This window comes from Geosmithia morbida (genome assembly GCF_012550715.1).
Source record: "Geosmithia morbida isolate 1262 chromosome Unknown scaffold_5, whole genome shotgun sequence".
Lineage (NCBI taxonomy): Eukaryota > Fungi > Ascomycota > Sordariomycetes > Hypocreales > Bionectriaceae > Geosmithia > Geosmithia morbida.
This window is the reverse complement of record NW_023336192.1, coordinates 269,733-284,145: the sequence shown is the minus strand read 5'-3', so window position 1 is coordinate 284,145 and position 14,413 is coordinate 269,733. Positions and strand designations below refer to the sequence as shown.

Genomic DNA, 14,413 nt, shown 5'->3' with positions numbered 1-14,413 from the left:
GTACGTACCTTGAGCACTCCCCGGTGCAATGATACCACAGCGCTAGGACAAGTACGTACAGTGAGTGGGCTGTAGGGGTATTATCGCTACGCCCACCGCCTAAAAAATCAGCACACCCAGCGGCCAGCACAGGCACTCATCGCCCCCCAGCACTCAGAGTTCAGTGGAGGTCCCATCGCTCTTTCCCTACTTGCTGCGATGCTGGTCACTCCTGCCGCCGTGCCCCCCCCAATCCGTGCATTCCATCGTCTCTCCACCCTCCCCATCTGCTCATCCATCCTCCTCCTCCTCCTTCGCTCTCCTCCCATCCCTAGTCTCGCTTTTCCTTCTTTTTTCCTGTTGCGCACATCGAGACGTCGACAAGCCATGTGACCGAGTTACAACTTCACAAAGTCCGAGGCGTCCCTATTCCCTTTCATACAGTTCTACGACCGCGACTCCCTTAACACCCTTTCATTTTTTTTTCCTTTTGTTTTAAAAGCACCCGCCGTGCCTATATTACCTCTTACCGCCGGCATTGCGCGCGCGCCTACGAATTGCGCGCCCTTTTGCGCCGACCGATACAACATATAAACAAACTGCACGACCACATACTTGCTACTCTTCTGTCCGTCTATCATATCTTGGACACCAAGACAATTTGTCTGCATATACCCTTTGTCCGGTGAGGTCAAGTCGCTGCCGCGCGACGCCGTGTCTTGATTGAACCGCCTCTACTCTGCGTCAACGACTCTGCGTCAACTCGTCATACCACACTTCAGCCCACAGACCTTCTGCTCTCGGTGGGCAGCTATCCGCCGCAAGAGAGAAGAAAAACTAAGACATCGCTTGCCTGTTGTTATTGTCTCAGCAACCGTCGCGACGCCTGGTTCTCGACCTCTTCTCGCCATCAGTCACCTCCACTCCTACTACCGCGGCCGTCGCTATTACCGTATAGCTAAACTATTGTGCCCTATGGGGAAATCCCCGTTGCACAAACAAAACAACAACAAAAATACCCTTCCCTTTTGACGACACCGCGACAACTTCATACTTTACTTTCTCCCAAAATGCCTCCCCTCGACAGACTGTCGGCCATGAGGCCGCGCGCCTTCCGTAAATCAGAGGGTCCCCAGACGCCTGAACCAAATGCCCAGGTCGCTGATCAGGACCAGGAGCGGCCTCCCTCCCCGCCTCGACACCGCTTTCGCCTCAGGAAGCGCAACGTCCCAGAGCGCAACATGACACCTACCCGCCAGTTCCTCGCCTCCGTTGCCGCCGCCGACGCCGCTATACCTAGCATCGAGGAGCCCATCGTCGTCGATGAGGACATGGACGACCACATGTCCTCGTCAGCTGCCTTCGACAATGCGAATCCTTCTTCCGATGCTAGCCTTTCTATTCGCGCATTCTCCCCCCCCAAGACGCCTGCCCCCGGTGGCATTGAGGTCGCACCTACCCCGAGCCCCTTCCCTGACTGGTCACTAGACTCGTCGCTTAACGAGTCGGACCTCGAGTCGAGTAGGCCTTCTACTGCCCACTCGGCCCGCACCAGCGGCTCTTCTTGGAGCCAACTCTCCTTCACGACCGACGGGCTCAGCCAGCATGAGGCCGAATTCCAAGAGCCCCCTCAGTCCCACGAGACCAAGGAGCTGTCCAGCTCTCTTCTTGCCCCCCCCGACTCCGACGTGACGATCCGCGCTCCATCGCGTGCGCCCATGTCGCGCAAGGCCCGCTGGGCCCAGCCCATGAGCCGCCACCTCTGGTCTACGTACACGAGGTATCTGGAGGATCCCAGGGTCACTCCTATCCGCATCAGCGCCTGTGGTGTGCCCCCGTGCGGCGTCGTCGACCGTGTCGCCCGCCAAGCCCGCAAGACCTGGAGGGGTCCCAACCCCCAGCTGCGCCCCAAGGACCGCAGCGGCAGCTCTACTCCCACCGTTGAGCCGTCCTCCACCTACATGCAGTGGCCGCATACGACCGCCGCTACGCGCGCTCACCTCATCGAGATGTGCAAGGCCAACGCCGGTGGCAAGGGCCGTAACGAGCGCTACTTCCGCAGCCCCACACCCTTTGGCAAGACCATCTCGCGCAGCAGGGCTCGCCGTATGACGCCCGCCCGCTCCCCTTCGGTCTTCTCCGGATCCGACATGGCCATGTCCCTGGCTGTCAGCACCTCGGAATCGATGCAGCCCGGCGGCCCGCTCGCTCAGCTGACTAGGTCTGGTACCCAGCTTGGGCCCCCGGGTCTCAGCGCATCAACATCAGCTCCCGCCCTGACTGAAGAGCAGGAGGACAAGCAGCCGGTTGTGAATCGTCGCCGTCTCTCGTCGCCCCCTAGGATGGCCACTCTACCGCAGCTGGCTGACGAGAGCCGACCCCGTCTTGGCTCCCCCTTTGTTGCCCACAGCTATGGGCCCAGCTCGTCCAACTCGCTGACCAACGCCCTCGACATGATAAACTCGGAGTTGCCTCCGCGCCAAAGCCACACTGTGGGTAACCGTCGCAGCCTCAAGTCGCCGGCCAAGATGGGCAGGAGCCGCTCCAACACGTGGAACAAGCGCCGCCCCAGGCAGCAGCACAACATGGAGCTCCGCCGCACCAAGAGGCCCAGTCTGCCTTCGGACATGTGGAGCGAGCCACCCGCGAGCCCCATTGAGCCCCCGGCCTCGTCGGATCTCCTCCGCTCGCCTACCGGAATTGTGGGAGCACCGGTGGGCGACGACCTGCGCCGGCCGCGCGCGCGTCACCGTCCCCAGCTGTCCCTCGACTACCACCCTCCCCTCTCCCTGGACCCCACGCCTCCGTTCAGATCGGCCACCGGTGCCAGTGATATGCCTGCCCGTCTAGGCTCGCCGTTTCGCGGTCTCCCCTCGAGCTTCTCGTTCCCTCTGAGGCGGGGCGTGGCTCCTCTACCGGACGACGCGACAGCTCTGTTCAACCCCCGTCCGTTTACCAGCGTGCGGGAGCCGTCTGGCGCCGACAGAGACAGCGAGGCGCGCATGGCCTACCTGAACGAGCAGCTGAAGCTGATTCACCAGCGGGGTGAAGAGAGACGACGATTTGGATCGCCTCTGTAAAAGACTGAAGACTGTTGAGTCTTTGCCGACCTTATTATTACGACCTCTTCATGACACGACTTATGGGAAACATGTTTTTATCTCTCCATTTAACAGACCCAGCTAGACTTGGACCAGAAGACAAGCTTGCATTGTTTACTTTGATATTTTCTCGACATTTTTTTCTTTCCCCCACCAAATCCAACAACTCTTTTTCCATCTCGACATTTCTATTTCTAACATTCAACTACCAAAATTGTCCGGAAAAAAAAACACCTAGCTACCTCGGCTCAGCAACACGGCGAACGTTCAAGATACCACCACACTCTTTTTCTTTTCTTTTTCTTTTTCTTTTTTTTTTTTGCGTCAAATTTTCTCTTTTTTTATTACTCTTATACGTTGACCACCTCCTATTTGGACTAGGGCACTTTTTTATATTTTCTTTCTTCTATTCTTTGCCAACATCCAAGTTTACGCCACGATTTTCTTGAATGGAGGAGACTTACCCCCTCGACTTTTTCATGTTGAAGCGATGATGACGATTATGACGAATATCACTTTTCTTTAAAGAGGATACTACCTTTTATCACTTTTCTTTCATTTTCTTTTTTGGTGTGGGGGTTTCCTATCATTTGTTAGTACACCGGACAAAAGAAAAAAGTCCTGACAAGTGATTTCTTTCTTTGTATGAAGGGAGATGCTAGAGAAATTCTTCACGTATTTTATTATATATAAAACTACCCTTTATTGTTTCGACACGATCCATTCCGCTCCAGAGCTGAAGAAGTGAACAAGTTGCGTGGGACGTTGATTATGGTAAGGAGTGTAATTATGAGAAAGCAAGTTTCTCGTAGTAGGGAAATGTGTGTATTTCTCAGTGTTTTTTCTCTCTCGTAATGACGCATGACGCAGTAACCCGCAAAGGAAAGATGAAGGAAATAATGGAAAAGACGGGAGAGGTGAAAGTCACCTCGCCGTACTGGAAATACTCCTCGCATGCACATGCGGTCTCTCCCGTCCCCTCACGCTGTGCCACCGAGTCGGCGGTGCCAGACCACCGGCGGGCGACTGCTCCCCTGACAGCATGGGGGTGAAGCTGCTGCCCCCAGCGGCGATGTGAGCCTTGTCGACCATGAGACGACGACCTATGACGAGCGGTGGCGGAAAAGCGCTGCTGTGGCTCGGACTGGGAGATGGAACGCTGCTGTTGCTCGCCTCGACACCATGGTGATTTGGCGGTAGGAGTTTTGACGGGGCAGTTGCGGCCGTTGCTGTGTTGGGAGCGGGAGCGGGAGCGGGAGCGGGAGCAGAGGCGGCAGCGGGGGCGGCGGCGGTGGCGTCCGATTCGGCAGCCAGTGCACGAATACGTTTCCTCTCGTGGGGGCAGCGCTTTTCGCCGACCGTAGAGCGGTGGGAGTGGAAGGAGCATTCGCGGAAGCCAAAGGCCCTCTCATCGTTGCGGAGACGGTTGGCGGGGATGCGCAGCTGGGGGTTCTTGACGCGGATGTCGAGGTTGGAGGCGGCCATCTTGGCGAGATGGACGTCGTAATCCTCGGCCAGCTCGTCAATGGAGGCGATGAGGCGGCGGAAGCGGCGGGCGTCGTCGTGGTGGAAGTCCTTGTGGCGGCGACTGGCGTGGTCATCGTCGATGTCGTGGTCCTCGACGGAGGCGTTGGCACCGGCGGCGGCAGCCCGGCGGGCGAGGTGGGTGTGCATCTCCACCGATGCGCCCGAGGCGGGGGAGATGGGAGAGCTGGTGTCGGTGTCGTCATCATCATCGTCATAGTCATCGTCGTCGTCGTCGTCGTCGTCGACGGAAGCCGTGCTGAGGGAGAAGGCCACCATGGCGACGGCCCAGCGGCGCAGACGCACGGCCGGGAGCGACTCGCAGCATGTGTACAGGTACGACAGCAGGGCGGGCGGCAGGTCCCAGTCGCACGAGAGGTACAGGTCCTGGATGGCGTCCATGGCCGAGTCCTGCAGGTGCAGGAGCCCGAGATGCGATGCGAACAGGTGCAGCCGGATCAGGGCCCAGTGCGTGTCGTGCAGGCCTCGCTCGCCGTTCTGCTGGTGCGAGCGGGCGACGGCGTCGTCCAGGTGCTGGCGGAAGTGGTGGCGTGGCATGCCCAGCCAGTCGACGAAGAGGGCGAACATGGACGGGAGCTCGCCCGGGAGCCAGAGGGAGACGCTCTGCCAGCTGCCGCCAGACTGCAACTGCGAGTGTGGCGTGCTGCCGCTACCGCTGGCGTTGCCCTCGAGGAGGTCGCTGAAGAAGGTCGACGACGCACACAGGAGCTTCCTGTTGACGCGGAAGCGCTGCTTCTCCGGTCCGACGTAGACTGTTGCCGTTGTCCGCCGGGGCTTCTGTGCGACGGCCACGCCGCCGTGAGACAGCACGGTCCCTGCTCCTGCTCCTCCCTTCGGGTCCCCTCCTCCCGAACTTGACCCCGTTCCTCCACTGTTGACGATGGAAGCCAACGGCTTAGACCTGCCGCCGCCGTTGTTGCTGGACATCGAAGTCACGATGGGTGCAAGGGGTACACCGCCACGGCCACCAGCAGTCTTCTCGTTGCGGTTCGTACCGCGAGGAGCATCGTTCTCTCGTGAGGGTTTCAGCGTGAGGGATTTATCGGATGAGGTGCTCCTGGGCCACCGAAAGGCCTTGTTGGCGAGAGAAGGTACCATGTCTCTCCTCTTCCCGTCCAACGGACGAAGCGCGCAAATATTACTGAGAGATTGTTGAAATGAGGGTACATGGACGTCTGGGCCAGCCAGAACGATGATGAGGGCAAATACAAGATTAAAAAAACCCCCCCAAAAATAAAAAATAAAAACAGGCCGAAGGGCCGAAAGAAAAGGAAGGAGATGACGAGCAACGAAAAAAGAAAAAAGAGTTGAATGTTGTGAACGCTGAAGAAGAAGAAGAAAAAGAGGAAAAGAAGGAAACGAAGAGAGTGAGGAGAAACAAGAACAAAAGGCCCGCGTCGTGGGGCCCCCCCCCCCCCCCCCCAGTTCTCTGATATGCGAGGCAGGGGCGAGAGAGGAGGAAGTCAATGTTACATTACATCGCAGGCTGTATTTGGTATTACGATAGGGTAGACTGTACAATAAAAAGGGCTGGGGCCCAGCTCCTGTACCAACAACTGGCTTGGCCTGGCCTGACCTGGTCGCTTCCTCGTGGCAGGAAGGAAACCCCTGGGCTGGGTGAAGACGGGGGGCGGGGGGGCCACTTACGGGCACTACGAGTAGTGAGTACATGTGCAGAGGTACATGTGCAGGTACAAGGATTCTGGGTACATAAGCGCCCAGATCAGCCACTGGGGAGCAGGAGTCTACCTGTATCGTTACTTGTTACGGGTGCGAGTAGGTGAGAGGCTGCCCGGTACATTCTGTACCTGTACCTTGCAGCGCTGTAAGCGTCGCTCCTTCAGGCGTGCGTAGCCAATGAGGGGAATCCTCCACGACCTGCAGCCGCTCGCCTTCCCGGTTGGTCAGAAGCTGTTCCGACACCCAACATTTCCAAGGCTTCTGGTGTTTCAAGCCCCTGGACCCTTCCGTTTCTCTACCCGTACGAGTACTCGTTACAGGCACGGGAGCAGTAGGACTGTAGGGACTGTAGGGACCGTAAGGACTGCAGGAGTACTGTGGGAGTACTGTAGGAGTACTGTAGGAGTGAGGTGAAACTTCTCTATCTCTCATACCATCACTTGTATATGCGCTGCGAGCAGTTACGAGTACGTCTGTTGCGGCTCGGTGTAATCTGTAATCTGTAATCTGTAGTCCCGCACGAGTAGAATAAATAGAAACATCGATTACGTCTGTCCCCCGACAAGATTGCCTCACATCACGAGTAGTATTATTATCCCGGTTCACTTCGACCAACTCACCCTCTCATCCATCGCTATCCCCTCCACCTCACTCTCCCTGTCCCTGTCCCTGTCCCTGTCCCTCTCCACGCGTCTGACGCCCCAAGGCCCAAGGCCCAACAACCCGCCCCCCGGAAAAATGACGAGCGTCGAGACATTCACAACAGGACAATAGCTGCGCGCGACCGATGGCAACCGCAGCCATGAATGGCTACAGTGTCACCACTGCCGCTACTATTACCTCCTACTAACTAATATAGCTAACATGATATATATATACACATCACCAGGCCTCTCTACCTGTACCGCGTCGCAGTCAGAATCTACTAGACAGAATCTCCATCACCGAGTGCTACGTACATCCGATTAGCAGCAGTATTGGTATTGAACCGTTACTTGCTACCGCTACCGCTACCGCTACTCCGTACTAGACACGGATACGCATATAGACATTGAACAGCACTCGTATTACCAACTCACGCAATTCCAAAACTTGGCTTGCATGCCCATCACTCATCACCTAATCACTACTGTGACTGCTGCTGCATCAAGTAAATTACCAACATCTTCCTACCAGTGCTCGTACTTTCTTCTTCTTCTTTCTTTTTCCATCACCCCCCTCCCCTCGACTGGTCAGTTCGGTCAGGTACATGCTCTATTCATACAGGTACATCAATCAACTCACATCATCGCCTTGGTTTCATCTTGGTTCGACGCCGTCATCATATGGATCCCATGTTCTCTCCATCACCTCTCTCACCCCGACCGACCATGAATCCTGATAAGACCCCCATCCCATTACTTAGTATAATATGCCTACCACTGTGCAATAAACCCGTTTCGTCCTTCCTAAAATAGAATGAAAGTCTTGTTGTCGCCTCAGCTCCACTGTAGTAATGAATCCCGGTGAACGATAGCAAGCAAGAAAACGCCTCTTAAGAAAGAACAGGAGAGGATAGAAGAGATGAAGCCATCCTTTCCCTGGAAGCCCTGCCCAGTCCCAAATATAATGCTAAAACTCCAAGTGGAAGGGAAGAGATGGAAAAAAAAAATTGTCCTCGAATTTTGACTTTATTTTAAAGCAGAGAGCGAGCAGACGGTGGCGTCGTACGAGACTCATCGGCGTGATGGAACATCTTCGTCTCCATCACTGCTGTCGTCATCGCTTGAGCTGCTGCTACCGTCATCGTCGTCATCGTCGTCGCTGTCGATCATCGTGACGTCCTGGTGGGCGGGTCTCGCCTGCTGCGACCGTCGCTGCTGCGGGGGGGATGCTGCGTTTGACCGGAAGTCTTCATGCATCCGAGGTGGCCTGAACCCTTGCTTTGTGGCCGTCGTGGTGGCCGTCGTGGGGTCCGTCGTGGGGTCCGTCGTCTCGATCGACCCTGCCGACGCCGGCAGCCCACCCGTCAGGTCGCTTCGGATGAGGCCATCCGGGGACGGGCTGTCACGATCCTGGGCCTGGCTTGGCTTCGACGCCTGGTCACCATGGCCACCACCCGACCGCGTGCCGTTCTGACTTGCCGCCTGCCCTACTGGCGTTTCCGCACCCGTCCCCACCGTTGGGTCCCCGGCCTGCACCTTTCGGATCAGCGCCTCCAGCTGGAGCCAGATCTCGGGCCCATCGCTGGTGCCGAGCAGCCGCCTCCGCTCCGCATCGATGTCCTCCCTGGTGCGTCGCTCGCGCAGCCGGATGCCAAACTTCTTGCGGGTCGTGCTCTGCTTCGTGTTGTACCGATTCCTTAGCCTGACAAACTGGTCCACCCGTTGCCTCTCGGGCAGCTTCAGTGCCTGCTGCATCAGCCGCCCGTACTTCACCTCGACATGGCTCCGCTCCTTCTGGTACTGCTGCCACATCTGCAGTGACATGTGTCTGTGTGCCTTGTCTTCCGTCGGCGCCCGCCTCTCTTCTGCCGACTGAGCCGGTGCCGAACTCGGCGACTGTTGCTGCCGATGCCGCTGAAGCCGCTGGTGACCGCCTGCCTCGATGCCCCGCGTGCCGCTGTTGCCGTCGCCGCTGTTGCGTGCCTCGAGCTCCTTCAAGATCAACGGCAACATGTGTGCAGGGAATTCTCCGCAGACCTCACACTTGCTGTGGTAGTTCACACCATTCTCCGTCGTAAATCTGCACCCGCAGTGTGCACACGTGAGCTTCTCAACCGGGAACATCCGGTTGGGAGGGAAGTAGGCTTCGCAGGCGTTCTTCTTCAGGTGCTGTATGTATTCATTGCGTTAGATGAAGCCAGACACGTACGCACCCCCCCCAAAAAAGAAGAGGCAAGAGAACGCGATCGAGGGGAGGGGGGCGGGGAGTTACATATTGAAGGGCCGATTCTGAACTGCAGGGTCTCTGGCAACGGGGGCAGTAGCAGATGCCTCGCGACCCCGCCGATACAGGGCGCTCGAAAGACCCGCCCTGTTGCGACGGAATAACGACCTGAGCTGGGACATTCGACGGCACGCTCGGCTGCGAGTTTGCTCCCTGCAACAGGCTCAGCGGTGCCGAAAAGTTGTGCGCAGCGGGTATGACATTCTCAGGTTGACCGGGTGCACGCTCCCTGACGACGTCGTTTTCATCGTAGCCAAGGCGCTCGGCCCTGGCCAGAGCGTTGACCAGGCTGCGGGCATCTATCGATTTCAGGCGGGCCTCCATAGCCTTGTCGAGGAACTGGCTGCTGGCCTTGGACAAGATGAGATCTGTCACTTGGTCGAGACCTTCGGTACTGAAGAATCCGAGCAGGTGGTTGGCAATACAGGACATCTTGGCACCACTTTCCAGCACACACTTCTGCAGAACGGCCGGGCTCGCTTGTTGAATCATTCCGTTGAGCTGTGAAAGGCGGTCAGTACATTGCCGTTCACACTCCGTCATGCCTAGCCTAGTCGGCAGTGAGAGATGTGGATGACGGTGGGGGGATACGGCATACGATGAAAGCAGTATGCTGGTCAGAGCCTACGAAGCAATGGGCCCAGTAGTCGCGTATGGCCTGCTGGACTATGGGCGCAGGCGTCTGCTTGAGGGCAATAGATAACGTCATGTAGTAGTGCGAATTCCGGATGGCATCGGCCTGCATGGTTTCCGGGGACTTCTGCCTCCCCGTCTGAGCAGGGCTGCCATCACGACCCGGTCTTAGAGTAGGATGCGATGCGTGCATCTGCTGCGGCGACTGTTGCTGCTGATGTGCCGGTATGCTGTTGGCAGGCGTCGACAGCAATGAGGGTTTCGCACCAAACTGAGAGGGCGCACCGTGGTGCGATATCTGGCGGCCCTGGGGTGCCGAGTTGGCTGGTATGCCGCGAGAAGAAGGCAGCGAATGGCCGGCGCTGCGTGCATCAGAGCCGGCCGTGTCCATGGTGGAAGAAGAGGGAGGGGATGAGGTGAGCTTGGCTAGCTATCCCGTCCAGTGCTGACGTTCTTCTCCTTCTTTTGCTTTCTTCCGCGCGTCTTAGAAGGGAAGGTGTGGGCGGTCAGCAGCCATCCGAGATTGTGTGGTGCAAGGTATTAAGAGGTGTGTGCGAGGAAAGGATATCAGTTTATAGAGAGTGTGAAGTTTGAACGGATTAAAGGCGGTGTTGCTGAGGCCTGCCGGCTGCAAGCGAAGACTAATTTACCAACACAACACGAAGCCAAGATCTGGTATGAGCTTTTCTCGGGATTGATCATGCCCTGGTATGATCAAGACGTAGCATATGGCGATGAACGTCTTATGTATGATACTTCAAGTACGACGTGACATGTACGAGTACGTTTTGGTGCAAACGCGTCTGGCCGTCCTTTTTTTTTTTCTTTATTCTTGTTTAAAAAGGAAAAGGTCAAGGTGCGGGCGCCTAGAGCGCGTAGTGGCGCGTTAGGTCTTATTTAAAGGATTCTGGTACCTTCGCTATATCCGTGCATCTATCTTGCCCCATATCTATCCTAACCCCCCCGAGCAGCTGGCCAATCAGGATCAATTTAGGCGTTAGCGCCCCGTTAAGCAAATTAGAATGGATCCGGGATGGTAAATTAGCCACCAGACTCGTAAGAGGATAATTATTTTTGCTATCTTAGGTACGAAGACCGCCGCTTCTTAATTTGAGTCGTCAGCCAATGAGCTGCTCTGCCTGCCGCCTGCCCCATATTTATACATGAAGCGAAAGCTACTGGAGGAATACGGCCTTCGCCTATTATAGCTATATTGTCGCGGATTAGGATTAGGGATCCATGTAGGCCCCACTTTCAAGGAGCCTATTTAGCAGTCACCTAACAATGGCTGTCATACTTTTTGTGTTCCTCTAGGGTGACCCAAAAAGTAGAGATGTCCTCGGTTGCTGGATTCGACAAGGACGGTGCCGGATCTCACAGACGAAGGGTGTGATCCGACACCTGTAAGACTTCTCTCGAGAAGCGTTCGTTATTCTTCGGGGAATCAACCGTTAGTAGGCTGAAGTGCGTAGAGGCGTGTGTGGGAACACACCACTAACACGCTCACATACGTCAAAGGCAGGTGAGGCGTTGTGCGGTGTCAAGTTCTTGTCCATCCTTACAATCGTGGCGCCGGACTCGACGGTTTTATGGTCGAGTCCCGCTTACCTAATATTGGAGTAGATTTTCCATATGACAGTTCCCTCCTCTTAGATTGTCGACATGAGCATTTTTGCGTTGACAGTCATTACATGTAGTTGCAGTGGAATATTGTCACTTTACAGATACTGCGTCGCTGGTGGGCGACATTCGTGTGGAGGTGGATCAATGGCCTCGCTAAATCTTCATCCTGATTTAGCATTTGGCTTTTTTCTTCTTCCTGTCAGTAATAATAATAAATCTGCGTAGGTCTCTGTTCATTCCGTCGACGCATTCCGAGGTCCCAATCTACAAGCCGTGTCGCCCAATTTCGTGTAGAGGGAATCCGTCATACACAATTTACCCCGCCAAACTTTTTTTTTTCTCGCCTTGACCCCTCCCCCTCCATCACTGGGAACCTCTTTTTTTCCTTTGCCCGGACCATCTCCCTTTTTTTTTTAAAAAAAAAAAGAAAAAAATCTTGAATTCCGTTCGGTTCAACCAAATATCGCACATCGATCATGTCGTCCCCGCAAAAGACGGCCATTGTCTCCGTCTTTGACAAGACTGGTCTTCTCGACCTGGCCAAGGGTCTCGTCCAGCAGAATGTCCGCATCCTTGCTTCGGGAGGCACCTCGCGCATGATTCGCGAGTCCGGTTTTCCGGTCGAGTACGAACAAGCCTTTGCTTCTGATCTCCCCTTCTCGAACATGGCTTGAAACTATGCAATGTATACAATGGTGGGACTGACAGCGAAGCTCTTCTCGGCTTACAGGGATGTCTCGGCCATCACCAAGGCGCCCGAGATGCTGGCTGGCCGCGTCAAGACTCTCCACCCGGCCGTGCACGCGGGTATCCTGGCCCGCAACCTGGCGTCGGACGAGAAGGACCTGGCGGAGCAGAACATTGACAAGGTCGACTTCGTCATCTGCAACCTGTACCCCTTCAAGGACACTGTGGCCAAGCCCAACGTCAGCGTGCCCGAGGCCGTCGAGGAGATTGACATTGGCGGCGTCACCCTGATCCGCGCGGCTGCCAAGAACCACAAGCGTGTCACCATCCTGAGCGACCCGAGCGACTACGCCGGCTTCCTCAAGGCCCTGGAGCAGGGCGACATCAGCGAGGAGAGCCGCAACCGCTACGCCCTCAAGGCCTTTGAGCACACGGCCGACTACGACTCGGCCATCTCCGACTTCTTCCGCAAGGAGTACGCCTCGTCGTCGGCCGCCGACGGCCAGCAGCAGCACACGGCCCTCCGCTACGGCGCCAACCCCCACCAGAAGCCCGCTGCCGCCTACGTCCCCTCGGCCCACCTGCCCTTCAAGACCCTGTCCGGCTCCCCCGGATACATCAACCTCCTCGACGCTCTCAACGCCTGGGCCCTGGTCCGCGAGCTCAGCCAGGCCCTGGACCTCCCCGCCGCCACCAGCTTCAAGCACGTCTCCCCTACCGGTGCCGCCGTGGCCAACCCCCTGACCGAGGACGAGCGCAAGGTCTACTTTGTCAACGACATCGAGGGCATCGAGACGTCCGGCTTGGCCCAGGCCTACGCCCGCGCCCGCGGCGCCGACCGCATGAGCAGTTTCGGTGACGTCATCGCTCTCAGCGAGGTCGTCGACGTCCCCACGGCCAGCATCATCTCCAAGGAGGTGTCGGACGGCGTCATCGCCCCCGGCTACGAGGATGCCGCCCTCGAGATCCTGCGCAAGAAGAAGGGCGGTCGCTACCTGGTCCTGCAGATGGACCCTGACTTCATCCCCGACCCCACCGAGACCCGCACCGTATTCGGCGTCATCCTCCAGCAGCACCGCAACGACTTCCTCTTCACCCCCAAGTCCTTCAAGACCGTCATCACCCCCAAGGACTCGGCCCCGCTGCCCGAGACGGCCACCCGAGACCTCACCGTCGCCACAATCACCCTCAAGTACACCCAGAGCAACTCGGTCTGCTATGCCGTCAACGGCCAGGTCATCGGTCTCGGCGCCGGCCAGCAGTCCCGCATCCACTGCACCCGCCTCGCCGGCGACAAGGCCGACAACTGGTGGATGCGCTTCCACCCCCGCGTCCTCGGCATCAAGTGGAAGAAGGGCACCAAGAGGCCCGACAAGAGCAACGCCATCGATCTCCTCGTCAGCGGTCAGCTCCCCAAGGATGGTGCCGAGCGCGACGGCTTCGAGGCCGTCTTCGAGGAGGTCCCCGCTGCCTTTACCCCCGAGGAACGCGATGACTGGATGAAGAAGCTCGATAATGTTGTCGTCTCTTCTGATGCCTTTGTAGGTTTTTCTCTTCTCCTTTTTGTCTTTTTTTTCCTTGTTTTTTGGGGGGGTTTTATCTTCTTCTTTCTTCTGCCCCTCACCCTTTCTCATGCACACACACACACACACACACACACACAGCAGACGCAAGCGACGCAAACGCAAACACTTGCTAACCTCGACACTAGTTCCCTTTCATTGACAATGTCTTCCGCGCCGCTCGATCCGGTGTCAAGTACATTGCCGCCCCCAGCGGTAGCCAAAACGACGGTGCTGTCTTTGACACGGCCGAGAAGTTGGGCATCACCTTTGTTGAGCAGAATGTCCGTCTGTTCCACCACTAGGATGCCTACCCTGACTCTTTGTTTCCTCTTTTAATTGGATGGTTGGAAATCAAAAGCCAAAGGATAGGGTCAACAAAACAAATCAAAGAATGTTCACAAACGAGAGATGAGTTGTGGTCACCGTGACATCCACTACTCTGACTACCAGACATGGCTTCGATGATGGCACGGCTAAGAAGAGACGTGGCTCAGGTTAGGTATGACCATTGAGCGGTACGATGTACAAGTTTCTTGCGTAGAAAGATAATATAACATGTACGGGTAAGTAGTATATGGTGATGATAAAGGAGAGAAACACAGAAAGATGAAGAGAAGAAAAATACCCCGGTACTCCTTTCCCACCCGTACCGTCCTCATACAATCAAAGGCC

At 56.4% G+C, this 14,413-nt stretch overlaps 4 protein-coding genes across 4 annotated transcripts; 2 read left to right on the top strand and 2 right to left on the bottom strand.

Annotated features, from left to right (window-relative positions):
- Positions 1–1,049: 1,049 nt before the first annotated feature.
- Positions 1,050–3,059, top strand: GMORB2_6107 (Conserved hypothetical, protein; the record flags this gene model as incomplete). The annotated part of the gene is made up of 1 exon (XM_035468077.1): positions 1,050–3,059. One exon carries the CDS (start codon positions 1,050–1,052, stop codon positions 3,057–3,059), a length of 2,010 nt encoding a protein of 669 aa, XP_035322058.1.
- A 945-nt stretch (positions 3,060–4,004) lies between these two features.
- Positions 4,005–5,723, bottom strand: GMORB2_6106 (uncharacterized protein; the record flags this gene model as incomplete). The annotated part of the gene is made up of 1 exon (XM_035468076.1): positions 4,005–5,723. One exon carries the CDS (start codon positions 5,721–5,723, stop codon positions 4,005–4,007), a length of 1,719 nt encoding a protein of 572 aa, XP_035322057.1.
- A 2,297-nt stretch (positions 5,724–8,020) lies between these two features.
- Positions 8,021–10,257, bottom strand: GMORB2_6105 (uncharacterized protein; the record flags this gene model as incomplete). The annotated part of the gene is made up of 3 exons (XM_035468075.1): positions 8,021–9,118; positions 9,222–9,734; positions 9,832–10,257. The coding sequence occupies 3 exons, from the start codon at positions 10,255–10,257 to the stop codon at positions 8,021–8,023; spliced, it is 2,037 nt and encodes a 678-aa protein (XP_035322056.1).
- A 1,708-nt stretch (positions 10,258–11,965) lies between these two features.
- GMORB2_6104 (phosphoribosylaminoimidazolecarboxamide formyltransferase / IMP cyclohydrolase) lies at positions 11,966–14,043 on the top strand (the record flags this gene model as incomplete). The annotated part of the gene is made up of 3 exons (XM_035468074.1): positions 11,966–12,114; positions 12,220–13,717; positions 13,888–14,043. 3 exons carry the CDS (start codon positions 11,966–11,968, stop codon positions 14,041–14,043), a joined length of 1,803 nt encoding a protein of 600 aa, XP_035322055.1.
- Between the last annotated feature and the right edge of the window lie 370 nt (positions 14,044–14,413).